A 14,885-nucleotide genomic window follows, 5' to 3' on the forward strand; every position below is an offset into this window, starting at 1 on the left:
CTTTTTAAAAATTATCAAAAGAGCCAGGAGTGGTGGCTCCAGCTCTTTGGGAGGCAGAGGTGGGATCATCACTTGAGCCCAGGAGTTTGAAACCAGCCTGGGCAACATAGCAAGACAGCATCTCTATTAAAAAAAATTATCTAAAAATAAATGCACATAAAAAAATCAACAGTACAAAAGGGGTTATAGTGAAAAGTAGATCATCCAGCCATGAGCTCTACTGTCTTACCCTCTGTGAGGCAACCATGGCTACAAGTTTCTTAGATACCTTTTCAGAGTTTACTCTCCGTGTATAAGAACACACACAGATCATCTTGGTAATAACAAACACTGTTCTGTATCTTCCTTTTTTCGTATGAATACACACATAGACATACTACCTTGTTAATACAAATGGTGTATTATACACAGTTTTTTATGTTAATTCCTTCATTTCTCAGTATGTCTTGAAGACCTATGCCTTTACCTCAGGCTCAGTTTTTTTAATGAATTAACAGTATTTCATTTGATATACGTGCCATAATTTATTTAAGCTAGTAATTAAGGATATTTTAAGTATTTTTCAATTGCTAACCTTGTAACATTGATTGTTCTATCTAGTGTCGTTTTCGAGACATTAGCCTCTCTTGCTTTCAATTCAGAGTACTACCAACACCGTTTATATACATGCATGTGCTATGATTTAAGATATTTTGGCTCCCTGATGGAATGAGTGCATATTTCTTTCACTCAGGAGGCAGCAGAATGTAGCCTACTGGGGCTTCATTTGGGGTCATTTTGTATTTCATCATCTTTGAAGAAGGAGTAAGGAAATTTTTCTGGCCTTCCTATTCCCCATTCCTAAATTAAAGGCAAAAAAACCTTTGTCAGTATCAAGGCTCAATTTCTCTCACATCCTGTTTCTGGGTTTCTCATTCTCCTGATTTAATAATCATGGGAGCTGAGTGGGAGAAGGGAATAAAGAGGAATTCCCCATGATGAAAGAGGAGGAAAGGATACTCACATTCATTATGTGAATAGTTTGTCACCACCCACACACTCACTTGTGATTTATTCCATACAGCACCACTGTGGTCCAGATATATAGCAGGTGTATCATGTGGAAGAAAGCTGTTGACTTGAATTCTTTCTGTTGCTTTCAGTTGCCTAGACCTGGAGCAGTGTTCTCTTAAGGTACTGGAGCCTGAAGGAAGCCCCAGCCTGTGTCTGCTGAAGTTAATGGGTGAAAAGGGTTGCACAGTCACAGAATTGAGTGATTTCCTGCAGGCTATGGAACACACTGAAGTTCTTCAGCTGCTCAGCCCCCCAGGTAGGTTTTGTTCTTAGGATTATTCTCCAGGAGTTCATGGAGCCAAACTTAGAAGAAATTATCTCTTTTGACCAGGTGAATTGTGTTAAGTATTTTTGGAAAATGTAAATGCGTAGTGCCTTGTTTGCTTTCCCAGGTTGAAGCAAATGCAATGCATGAATATTGGTTGGATTGTGGTTGAAGAAACCAGCTACGTGAGACATTTTTGAGATAGTTGGAAAAATTTGAATGTAACTACATATTTGATATATTAAGTAATTATCATATGATAATGATACTATAGGAGAATGTCCTTTTTTTAAAAAGGAGATGCGTTTTAAAGTATTTAGGGAGAGGATTCCTATGACGTACATTGGAATAGTGCAGCCAAAAAAATGAACATATATTTATTCCTGTGTATTTATATAGATGAAGTAAAGCAAGTATGACAAATGTTTAAGTTTTTTTTGCTGCAGTGAGGCTTTCGAATGTTGATTAACTCAACCTTATAACCTTATGAGTTTTTCCTGAATTACCGATATTGGGTGAGGCTTTGCACTTCCCGCATCAGATGAGGCTTAGGAAACAGTCCCTCTTCTCCATTCAGCTGCTCTCCTCTCAGCTGCAGATAGAGTTGGTCTACAGCAGTGGTGGGGAGCAGGAGGGACATGCCATCGAAGTTGCCTGGTTGTGGCAGCACTACAGACCTCCTTCCTTACCTGGGGATCCAGTGGGCCATTATTTGTCCCACAGGAAGCAAAGAGGCTGGTTGAGCTTGGAAAGGCAGGTTGAGTTTGGAAAGACAAAGGACCTGATGCACTCTATTTTACATGGTTTTGATGTATACCATTTCAATATATAACCAGCTTGGTTATGATATATTTTTAAGTTAACATGAGGAACTTAAAACCATAAATGAGATGTTATTTTTTATTGTTAGTTGTGGGATAGGAAATTAGGAACACATGGTATAGTGGTATGCCGTCAGTTACATGTTAAAGGCAAAAAAACCTTTGTCAGTATCAAGGCTCAATTTCTCACATCCTGTTTCTGGGTTTCTCATTCTCCTGATTTAATAATCATGGGAGCTGAGTGGGAGAAGGGAATAAAGAGGAATTCCCCATGATGAAAGAGGAGGAAAGGATACTCACATTCATTATGTGAATAGTTTGTCACCACCCAACCCAAATAGGCATAATAAAGAGAATACATTTCTCCTTCTAATTGAAAAGCTTAGAGCAGGTTTGGCTTCAAGAGAATCAAGGAACAATCCTGTTCTCAACGCGTTGGTTGGTTTTTGTCTTTCTCTTCCTTTCTTGGCATTGGCTTCCTTCCATGACTGACTCTCCGCATAGCGCAAGACGTCTGCTGGCTTTTTCAGGGCTCCTTCATTCTTGCCCCAGCAAAACCCAGAGGGTTCATCTAGTTAACTAGCTTCGGTCACATGCCTAGCTCTAAACCTGTCACTGCCAAGGAGATGGAATGTGCTGACTCACCTGACTTGAAGCCAGCAGTGGAGTTGGGTTGAGTCAGCTTTCCTGGAACCACATGGATCACCAAACAAAATTGAAACTATTAGAAGGAAAAAGGAAGCAGCAGATACTGGGGAGGTAACCAAAAAGCTTACTACAAATGGAAAGGGCCCTGGATTATAAATAAGGAGACTTGGACTCCCAATCATCCCCGCTTTACAAAGCCCGCTGTAGATGGTAAAATAGGCCTCTGATAAATGCCCTGTGAATTTGATACACACTGTATTGGATGCTTGCCTTCTATTTCCCAGCGCCTCTTCCTACCAACAGGGCTTGGGTGGGAATAACTAGCTGCTAATGCCACCCTCCCAAATGCGACTGTTGTTTGGCACCAAACAGTAAACTTTCTTTTTTAAACCTGGCCCATTACTGATAGAAACAATAGAGTTCCTAAAGTGGTATTTATTAATTTTTATATTGCTGGTACCTGAAGTAGCACCCAAGAGTTGTGACATTTGAAATCTGCTAGTCTAGGTTTCATACTGGTAAAGTCCAAATTCTCATACTTAGTAAAGTCTCATACTTAGTAAAGTCTACTTTTGCTTACTTTACTAAGTTCTCTACTTTATTGAATACCAGGGCCTCTGAAAGCTTAGGAAACCTTTCTGGGAAGTAAATATAATATGTATTTCATTCTCTTTTTCAATAATTATGCTTAATTACTCTAACCGTTATTTGCCAAGTCTATAATATGAACATAAGTATTCTTTACCTCGCAGAGTTATAGGAGCTGCATGAGATAATGTTGTGTTGAATTTCATCTGTACAATGACAGGGGCCTTATCTCTTTTGATTTGTGTTGTGATCACTGGCCTGAGATCTAGGGTTTCGGAATTTTTAAGTTTCCCATATGTGAAACCGGGCTTGACTGAAATTGAGTCATATATTTATTTAGGTGTAACAATTTGCCTGAATTTTTAAAATAACACAATATTTTATATTTTTATTTTTGACAGGCCAGCAACTAATAAAGTGCCACCCTAATAAACATTAGTAATCTTCCTTTGAAAAATCCATTTTTGCTCTTTGTGTTTTTCTCCAAATAGGATTAGCACTTTTCTATCAGTATTCCCCAGTGCAGATTATCCTGATGATATTTGGCTTACAGGCTTTCTCAAGATTATCTCATAGGGCTTTTTTGCATTTGAGGAGAGAATAGGAAAGGAAAGCAGTTTATTTTTTTCTTTTTGTTTTTCTTTTGTTTTTAATTTTCTCTTCAGTACATTTGTGAGCTGTAGGGAAATATTATTTGTTATATTTTGTTTTTTAAATTTTTTGCGATAAAGGGTCTTTCTCTGTCTCCCAGGCTGGAATGCCATGATATGATCTCGGCTCACTGCAACCTCTGCCTCCGGAGGCTCAAGCAATCCTCCTGCCTCAGCCTGGGACTACAAGCACACACCACCATACCCAGCTAATTTTTGTATTTTTGGTAGATACGGAGTTTTGCCATGTTGCCCAGGCTCATCTTGAACTCCTGGGCTCAAGCAATCCACCTGCCCTGGCCTCCCAAAGTGTGGGATTACAGGCGGGAGCCACCGCCCTGTTTCTGTGTTACCACTTGTGCACTGTTTCTGTGAAGTTTTATGTCATGTTAGCCATATAATGTCCTTAGGAATTGGTTGTTGCTTGAATGTTAGTTATTGATTTAACAGCAAACATTTTGAGATCTAATAAAGCTCAGTAATTTTAGGAAGAAGTAATTAATTTGTTAGCTTACTGTCTGCATCTAATATGCATAATCTAAGATTTGCTCTTTTTTTTTTTTTTTTTTTTTTTTGAGATGGAGTTTCGCTCTTCTTGCCCAGGCTGGAGTGCAATGGCACGATTTCGGCTCACCGCAACCTCTGCCTCCCAGGTTCAAGTGATTCTCCTGCCTCAGCCTCCCGAGTATCTGGGATTACAGGCATGTGCCACCACGCCCAGCTAATTTTGTATTTTTAGTAGAGATGGGGTTTCTCCATGTTGATCAGGCTGGTTTCGAACTTCAGACCTCAGGTCATCCACCCGTCTCAGCCTCCCAAAGTGCTGGGATTACAGGCGTGAGCCACCGCGCCCAGCCGACTTACTCTATTTATAGATAGTAGAATAAAGAAATACAAGAATTATAGAGAAGAATTTTAATATTTTAATAAAGATATTGAGAATAAAAACTATTGTAATTATATTAAGAAGATAAGCTCTGATAGAATCAACTTAATTGGTGGTTTGCCTCATGCATTCAATAAAGTTTACTGTATTGCAATGCCCTTGCTATGCTAGGCATTATGCTAGGTACTGTGAGTTTAGAGATGAATAAAACAATGGTTTCTACCTGCTGATAGGTCATAGTTTAGTAGGGGAGACAAACATATAAAAGATCATATCCAAGACAGTTGTAAAAAATATATATATATATCGTAAGTTTATCTGATCTCCAGTTTTCCCTCTTTGCTATATTCTTGAGTCTTAGTGAAAATACCAAATAGAAATATTGTAATGTTTTCTCTCTTTTTTTGCATTGATACTATTTCATGGGAGGACATTACTTCTTATTCCACAGGAAGTCTGATGATTTTCCTCTGTCCTTACAGAGAGAAGCCTGGTTTGAGTTATGCTGTGAACTGGCCTTTGAGGTATAAATGCAGGGAGAAGGGGAAACTTTAGATTTATTTTGATTAAACAAGAAACTATAGTCTTACGTTGCCATATTCTGTTCCAAGTGATGGTGGAACAACAGTCAGAGGTAGCTCTGAAAGGTAACTGTAACTGTCATGTGGAGTTTCTCTGTCTTTTGAGAAACTGACCAAGTTTCTTTTCTGGATTTGTTTTGGTGCCCAGAAATAGCTAGAGCAGTATCCATGCATCTCTAACTAGAACAGTTTCTGTAATAAGGAGCCAGCTTCAGCAGTCAGTCAGCATGAAGTCTGAGTATAAACTCACTCTGGAATTATAATTTTATATATTTTGTGAAGGAGCCTCAGAGGATTGAGGTTTTTACTCTCTGTTGCTTTCTCTCTTTTCGAGCATTTCCACTGCACATGGGTTGGCCAACTTGCCCCTCAGTCTGGTCTTACTTGAATTATATGATAGGGAAATCACTTCTAGTTTTTATGTGTGGATGGTGTTCATCCCATTTTCCAGCGCTAGTAAATTGTTTCCCTACTTTTATTCCTTTGCTCATCTCAGTGGGAATTGGAGAAGAGGGTTAAATGAATGTGTTGAAATGGTTTTGAACCAAAGGTCTGTAATGATTTTTTTTTTTTTTAAGATCCTATTTAAGTTTCAAAGACTGATTCCAAAGCAACCAATATTGACATCTGTATTATTGGCAAATGTAGATAGACTTAGATGTGTAGTTCAAGGTGCTTTTGTTTCTTTTGTTGTTGTTGTTTGTCTGCTTTTTGAGTCTCACTCTGTCACCCAGGCTGGAGTGCAGTGGCGCAATCTTGGCTCACTGCAACCTCATCTCCCAGGTTCAAGCGATTCTTCTGCCTCAGTCTCCTGAGTAGCTGGGATTACAAGCGCGCACCACCACGCCCAGCTAATTTTTATATTTTTAGTAGCAACGAGGTTTCGCCATGTTGGCCAGGCTGGTCTCAAACTCCTGACCTCAGGTAATCCGTCCGCCTCGGCCTCCCAAAGTGCTGGGATTGCAGGCATGAGCCACCACACCCAGCCTATTTGTTTCTTTTGTTTTAAGTGAAAATATTGTGAGTGTAGAATTATAGGCTTCATCAGTCCTAGTTACATACATCACGAAATGGTTGCCTGGAGAAGTGATGCCCTTAACCTGGAATGGGCAGAGCAAAGGCTGAACGATAGGAGCTGTTTAGAGAGAACTAGCATTCTTGATGTGGGTCTCATTAAGATGAATCCCAAGTTGCTTTTCAGCTCCAGTGCTGCGATATTGCCGTTTTATTTCACTCTTCATATGAAAGGTGCCTCACTGAGGGTACCTATGAGATTTCTGTGGCAGGGTCATGTGCCATCTTTTCAGTGGCACCTTTTCCATTTGCCTCTACTCCTTTTTTATTTCATACCATTTTTTCTCAGATCTGTTGTAACATACGCATTGTTATGTTTTGGCTATTTTTATTACTTTTTTATCTCTAAAATAAGTGCAAAGGTTGTTTAATATTATTCTTTAGTTTCTAAAATACCTTTACTTCACATTTTATCTTCACAATTCTGTGAAGCGACAGAACAGTGCTATTGTGAACATTTAAATTTTAACCAACAAACATTTACATGGGAAATGAGATTTCCAAAAGTTATCATTTGGCCAAAGTCACAATTATTGACAAAGGTAGGATTAAAAACCAGGTCTGCTGACCCTGACCTGAACTCAATACCATTTCCATAATGCTACGAAATTTCTGAATTAAGAAACTTAGTTCTGTATTATTACCTCAGTTGCCTCTTTGACCAATGGAGTTCAATTTTTTTCTTCTTGCCAACTTAAAAAGTGCTCAAAGACTGGATCTTATTTGTAAGGGACTTTTCTTATTTCATGAATATCAGGAAATTGGCAATTATTCCTAAAAGAAAAATATCAAGAAGTGAAAAGAGAAAAAGATGGTATGGTTGGGCATGAGGATAAGGAAGAAGTAGAGGGAGAGAAAGGGCTGGTGAACAAGGCCTGAAGGAATGTCTTTCTGGATGTGGAGTGTCGAGGGGAGTCTCAGGCAATGTAACAGAATAAGGGATGTGATGTGGGAAACTAGATTTAGCTACAATCTATACAAATTTCAATTGACATGTAAGAGAAACATATGTGGACATACTTTGTATAATGCCGTAGGAGGGACACACATGGACCTACTTTGGTTATATAGTGGGGGAAATTGTTAGAGGAAGAGGAATGATATTTATTTGGGCACACTGTAGGGCATGTGGGTACTCTTCTGTGATAGCATAGAAGATTGCAGAGTAACTTTGAGGACAAGTTTTAGATGGAAGTTGATGAAAATCTTTTTTTGTTTCATGGCCTCTGAAAGTAGATGGACTTCAGTGTATGGAATAGATCTGTTTTTGGAAAAAGTATTTATTGATAAACTACGTCAACATTTAAATGCGTTGTGAGAGAGAATAACTTCAAGGGAAGCTATGTGTCCTTTTGTCAAAAATTATCCTAATTTATCTTTCTTATAACTTCAGCAGGGTTTTAAATTTTTGTTTTATTGCTTAATAGCATGTACTTGTTTATCGGCATATGTGTGTGTAGTTGAAAGCACGATCCTTGGTTCCATCGTACCTAGTCACATTCTCCCAGGCTTACAGGAAATCAAGTAACTTCTCTGACTTCTTTGTAGATGTTATCTGAAAAATATGCTTGTTTACCAGGAAGCTGTGTGTTCACCGTTTAAAATAGAACTTTCATTTGTATGCCTTTGTACAGCCTACGTAGCACTATACCATATTCTTTTTTTACCTTTGTTCAGCACCTTCTCACTAGTGGGTGCTGCACTGGGGTGGCTAAAGGTTGACCATGGGTCCCTGTCGCACAAGGCTTTGTGGGAGGAAGGAAATTTGTGTGGTTAAAACATGGGAGGTATTGCAACTCATTTTCTTGGCTATTCACCAGGGGTGGTTTCCAAATCACATTTTGCCTTTCAATTCTCAGTCTTCGAAGCAATAAATTGTATATATGTGTTATACACACACACACACACACACACACACACACACACTTGCTTCTTAATAAAGTTGTTGGTGCAGGACAGGCTTATAAACTGAATTTAGATGTACATTAAAAGCTACTTTGTCTTTGCCAGGCACAGTGGCTCACACCTGTAATCCCAACACTTTGGGAGGCTAAGGTAGGAGGATCTCTTGAGGCCAGCAGTTCCGGGCAACATATGAGTCCAACCTTGGCAACGTAGTGAGGCCCTGTTTCTAAAAAAAAAAAAAAAAAAAAATACTGATTTTAAAAATCACTTAGTCTTATGTCCCACACAAAGGAAGGATAACTTTTAGAACCTGGCCATATGGTCCCTTTCCAGTAGTCACCTGCTTCTTTGTAAGATACTCTAGAGGAAAAACCCTTTCCATCCTTCTTGTCTCTTATCTCCTTGTATAATGGCAGAGAATATTTGCCATGGTATATTCATGAGCCGTGTCCTGGTGTGGGATTGCTCTTTGTGTGATACACTTTCTCAGTAAGGTAGGCTCACTGTGGCAGGAAGCAGGATTACCATGGGAGATATATTGAGAATCACCAAGAGGCCGGGCATGGTGGCTCACTCCTATAATCCCAGTGCTTTGGGAGGCTGAGGTGGGGTGGATTGCTTGAGCCCAGGAGTTCAAGACCAGCCTGGGCAACATGGCGAAACCCTGCCTCTACAAAAAATGCAAAAATTAGCTGGGTATGGTGATGCACACCCATAGACTCAGCTATTGGGGGTGCTGAGGTGGGAGGATGGCTTGAGCCCAGGAGGTTGAGGCTGCAGTGAGCCCTGATCATGCCACTGCACTCCAGCCTGGGTGACAGAGTGAGACCCTGTCTCAAAAAAACAAAAAGACAGAATCACTGAGAAAGCAAAACATAAGGGTTTAAAACCCTTAAAAGGCAAGAAAACCTAGGTTTGCATCCTGGTTCTGCCATTTTACAATGTAAAAAAAAAAAAAAATAGTCTCAGAGAGTTTAATTTACCCCAGGTAATTTGGCTGACCTTTTGCAAATTATGTACCTTTTTTTCATTGTAACATAGATGTAATTAGTATCTACCTGGTGTGGTTATTTCAAAGGTTAGTGATTAAAATGCCTGGTGCGTGTAAAGCAGTCAGTAACTTGCTGCTGTAGTAATTTCTATTATTATTATATATATTCAACAAACACGTGTTGAACACCCACTAACACCCACTGCAGTGCCATATGTGGGCACAATTCTAGGTGCTGAATGAACTGGTGACTAAGACCCTCAAGGTCCTTGCTCTCATGGAGCTTCTGTTTTAGTACCTAAGACGGACAGTAAGAAACAGGGATTTTAGAGAGTGAAGGACACTGAACTGGGTGAATGTAACAGATAACTGGGGGGTGGGAGGGTACCTAATTTAGAGACATTTCCCGGAGAAGCTGGTGATATTTTAGTAAGAAACCTGGATGATGAGGAAAGAGCCTGCTATGAAACAGTAGAATAGTGGAAGCCAGTAGGGTGGCGGTTGCGGGGGATGGCAAAGCAGAGCTTGTGGGGAGCACCCAGCAGAGGACTGGTAAGTGGAAAGGCAGAAAAGAACTTGGCTTGTAGAAGGAAGGAATGGAGTACGGCTGGAGCTTGGTGAGCCTGGAGGAGAGCAGAGGGGCCAAAGGGAAGGAGCAGTTCGTGGAGGACTTTGTAGCCATGGTAAGGAATTTGGGTTTTTTATTCTAAGTACAGGCACACTTTGTTTTATTATGCTTCACTTTATTGCACTTTGCAGATACTTCACTTTCTACAAGTGGAAAGCTTGCAGCACCCCTGTGTCTAGCAAGTCTGTCAGTGCCATTTTTCCAATAGCATGTGCCTACTTCATATCTTTGTGTCACGCTTTGGTAATTCTTACAATATTTCGAACTTTTTCATTATATCTGTCATGGTGATCTGTGATTGGTGATCTTTGATGTTACTACTGTGATTGTTGGAGCCTGGTAAGATGGTGGCATCCAGGTGGCGGTCTTAAGACCAGATCAGTATGGTGTTGGCATTGGGGCCCGCTAGGCAGGCACTGACTAGCTCCAGGCAGCTCAACCTTGGGAGCTTCGAGGCCCCGAGACGTGGAGCCTGTGAGTGGGGCATGCACTCCATGTGGAAGCCAGAGCCTCCTCCCCTGGGTGGAGTGTACGAGACCCCTGGACTGGAGCCCATCCCCTCTGTGGGAAAGATGTACTTCACGCCCGGGCTGCCACCGCTGATCTTCCTGCCCTGGGACCCTGGGTAGAAACACCCAAAATTCTGCTCACCTCGTTCACGACCCTGGGACCCTGGCTCGAAGCACCCAAAGTTCTGCTGCTCAAGCTCCATTCACGAGCAGCCACCATACAAAGACCAGGCCTGCTATGTCTCTCACCAGCGTTGCCACCTTCTCAGGGGTGTCAAGCAGGCCCTCTGGCTTACCGAGGCCAAGTTAATAGAATGCCTTCCTGAGAAAGTACTTGGCCTTGTTGATGATACAAGGAACCACAGAGAGAACCAAGATGAGCGTCTTCTGAATTTGATCTCTCATGCCTGTCTCTGGCACTGTACCGAAGACGGCCCCAGGAGAGAGGCCTGCTGTCTGGTCATTGTGGACAGTCTGATACAGTCGTGTAAGTCTCAGATTCTCAGGCATCCTTCTCTGGCCAGGCAGATTTGTGCCCAAAACTCCACGTTATCCACCACCTGGAATTGTGTCTCTTCTTCAGGGTCATGGTTCTGGTGGAGCCCGCTGAGTGCCAAGGATCCTCTGCCCCCTCCATCTCCTCCAGAGAAGGGGTTGAAGCTACTAAAAATCATGTTCTTGAGACCTTCTGTCCCCTCTCCCCACTACTGATCTTCAGGAATGCAATGTTTATGATGTGAAAGATGACACAGGATTCTGGGAGGGCTATCCTTACCCCTGTCTCCATATCCTGTACTTCCTGGAGAAAGCCGATTTGCAACCACATAGCCTTCAACCAGATCAGCTGTGGGCCAAGATGATCCTGTTTGCTTTTGGCATTGCCCTGGCTCAGGCCCAGCTCCTCTGTGGGAATGACACCAAGATCTCGGAGCAGCCCATGGTTGTGCAGAGTATATGCACAGACGGACGTGCATTCCATTTCCTGGTGTTACAGTAGAATACCACAGACCTGGCCTCTAACAAGTGTGGCAAGAGTTTGGTCTGGGTGGAATCATGCCAGCTACTTTCTCAGCATTTTTGGTGTCTCCCAGTGATCAAAAAGAAGGTGGGGCCGGGCCCAGTGGCTTGCGCCTGTAATCCCAACACTTTGGGAGTCTGAGGTGGGTAGATCACGAGGTCAGGAGATCGAGACCATCCTGGCTAACGCAGTGAAACCCCGTCTCTACTAAAAATACAAAAAATTAGCTGCGCGTAGTGGCAGGCGCCTGTAGTCCCAGCTACTCTACTCAGGAGGCTGAGGCAGGAGAATGGCATGAACCCGGGAGGCGGAGCTTGCAGTGAGCCGAGATTGCGCCACTGCACTCCAGCCTGGGCAACAGAGCGAGACTCCGTCTCAAAAAAAAAAAAAACAACAACAAAAAAAAAAAATTAGCCAGGCATGGTGGCACATGCCTGTAATCCCAGCTACTCAGGAGACGGAGGCAGGAGAATTGCTTGAACCTGGGAGACAGGTTGCAGTGAGCCAAGATCGCGCCACTGCACAACAGTCTGGGCGACGGAGTGAGACTCTGTCTCAAAAAAAAAAAATGAGGGTGGTTGTGGAATGTGTTGGGCTGACTGGTTTCCAGTGGGAGACATCCAGGAAGTTTTTAGCTCTGTATTTACATGGTGCTACGTGAGCCAAGGACCACTCTGAGGCCCGAAACCCACCTTTGCCTTCTCCCACTAAAGAGGGCCTGAGGTCCCCCTGGAGCCTCAGTGCTCATCTAGCCTGGTGGTCTCGCTGACAATAAAGAGCCCTTGCATTGCAAAGGAAAAAAAAAACTATTATAATTGTTTTGGGGTGCCACAAATTATGCCCCTATAAGAAGGTGAGCTTAATTGATAAATGTCATGTGTATTCCAACTGCTCCACCGACTGGCCATTCCTCTCTCTCTCTCTCTGTCTCTCTCTCTCTCTCTCACTCGCTCTTTCTTTCTTCCTCTCCCTCTCCCTCCCTGTCCCTCTTCTCCCACCTTTCCCCGCCACCTCTTTGGGCCTCCCTATTCCCTGAGACACAACAATATTGAAATTAAGCTGATTAACAACCCTGCAGTCGTCTCTAAGTGTTCAAGTGAAAGAACAGTGAGACACAACAATATTGAAATTAGGCTGATTAATAACCCTACAGCGATCTCTAAGTGTTCAGGTGAAAGGAAGAGTCACATGTCTCTCACTTTAAATCAAAAGCTAGAATTGATTTTACTTAATGAGGAAGGCATATCAAAAGCTGAGATAGGCTGAAAGCTAGGCCTCTTGTGCCAGTTAACCAAGTTGCGAATGTAGAAGAAAAGTTCTTGAAGGTAATTAAAAATGCTACTTCAGTGAACATACGAATGATAAGAAAGCAAAACAGCCTTATTGCTGAGATGGAGAAAGTTGTAGTAGTCTGGATAGATCAAACCAGCCACAGCATGCCCCTAAGCCAAAGCCTAATCCAGAGTGAGGCCCTAACTCGCCTCATTTCTGTGAAGACAGAGAGGTGAGGAAGCTGCGGAAGAAGAGTTGGTTCATGAGGTTTAAGGAAATAAGCTGTCTCCGTAACATAAAAGTGCAAAGTGAAGCAGCAAGTACTGGTGGAGAAGCTGCAGCAAGTCATCCAGAAGATCTAGCTAATGCCAGGCATGGTGGCTCGCAATTGATCATGGTGTCTATAATCCCACCACTCTGGGAGGCCAAGGCAGGAGGATTGCTTGAGCTTAGGAGTTTGATACCAGCCTGGGCAACATGGTGAAACCCCTTCTTTGCAAAAAAATACAAAAAATTAGCCAGGCACGGTGGTACCTGCCTGTAGTCCCCGCCACTCAGGAGGCTGAGGTGGGAGAATTGCTTACACCTGGAAGGCAGAGGGTGCGGTGAGCGAGATCATGACACTGCACTCCAGCCTAGGTAACAGAGTGAGACCTTGTCTCAAAACAAAAAAGCAAAAAAAGATCTAGCTAAGATAATTAAAGAAAATGGCTATAATAAACAGATTTTTCAGTGTAGATGAAACAGCCTTCTATTGGAAGAAGATGTCATCTAGAGCTTTGATAGCTAGAGAGAAGTCAGTGCCTGGCTGACTCTTGTTAGGGGCTAATGCAGCTGACAACTTTACGTTGAAGCCAGTGCTCATTTACCATTCTGAAAATCCTAGGGCCCTTAAGAATGATGCTAAAAAACTGCAAAGTTTTTGTCCTGAGTAACTGGATGGATGGTGGTAGGCTGTAAGACTGGTTTACCATCTTTGAGATGGGGAAACTGTGGGGACTGGCAGAGGAGTAGATTTTGTGTCAGAAGGGATTTGGGACATATAAAATTCGTGGTGGCTATAGGACATTCAAATTTAAAGCCAGGATAGCCAAAACTCCTATATTTTTCAGATTTATTACTTGTTCTCTTTTGTCATTGTTGCAACTTTTTCCTGTCACATCGAAACTTGGGAAATCAGAATCTTTGTATTTTAAAGTTGTGATGTAAAACTCTCCTGGTAGATGAATGGTAAATGTGGGGACATTAAAATACAGTGTTATGAATTTGCTGGCTTCAGCAAGAGTGCTTATCTCATTTTCCACCTTTCCTACCAACATGTATCACAGATTTCAGAAAAATTCTGAACTTCATCCATCCTGTACTAACTTGGCCTCGACATAAAGGATTAGTGAATATGAATGTCCTCCCTTGGCAAGAGTTTAAAATTCTGAGAGGCTCTACTATATTTACTAAAGATTTTCTAGGGTTTCTCGAGACCCTCAAATGTGCTAGGTATACAATAAATATTTACTCATTTTTTATTTTGGTTTTATTTAGTATCTTTGTGCTATGACTTTCATGAACATTATTTTTTTTCCTAGAAAGTTTAGTACCTTTGATGTATTAAGATTACTGTTATTTACACTGTTTCCTTTTTACTTGTAATCTTGTTTTGTTTCTTTGCATTGGTGGGTGGTAGAAGAAAAAGACACTGTTATGAGGTCACATTCAGTATAGACAAGGAAAGAAAATAAAAGTAGGTGCAGGAAATTAAGTTTTATAAGTTTTAATTATCTTTTTCTTTCCTTCCTAAAAGTCAGCTAACCCAGTTTTATTAATTACAACTTTTGCAAATGTAAGCATTTCTAGCTTTGGTTTCTTTTATGTCAGTTATCTATTGCTGCATAATAAATTACCCCCAAGTCAGAAGTGAAAAACAACAACTGTTTATTATCTCACACAGTTTCTGAGGATAGCAGTCTAGAAGTGGCTTAGCTGGGTAGTCCTGGCTGAG

The 14,885-nt window shown here is 41.6% G+C and overlaps 1 protein-coding gene and 1 pseudogene across 2 annotated transcripts in view; both read left to right on the forward strand.

The window, feature by feature from the left end:
* The window catches only part of MALT1 (MALT1 paracaspase), an 81,219-nt gene that overhangs the window by 8,471 nt on the left and 57,863 nt on the right, over positions 1–14,885 (forward strand). For both annotated transcript variants that reach the window (XM_024236039.3, XM_054538020.2), the window contains exon 2: positions 1,143–1,309. In XM_024236039.3, coding sequence (XP_024091807.1) covers positions 1,143–1,309 — 167 coding nt within the window. The remainder of the gene's footprint in view (positions 1–1,142; positions 1,310–14,885) is intronic.
* LOC103892998 (large ribosomal subunit protein mL37-like) lies at positions 1,186–12,347 on the forward strand (annotated as a pseudogene).

This window comes from Pongo abelii, chromosome 17 (genome assembly GCF_028885655.2).
Source record: "Pongo abelii isolate AG06213 chromosome 17, NHGRI_mPonAbe1-v2.0_pri, whole genome shotgun sequence".
Classification (NCBI taxonomy): Eukaryota; Metazoa; Chordata; class Mammalia; order Primates; family Hominidae; genus Pongo; species Pongo abelii.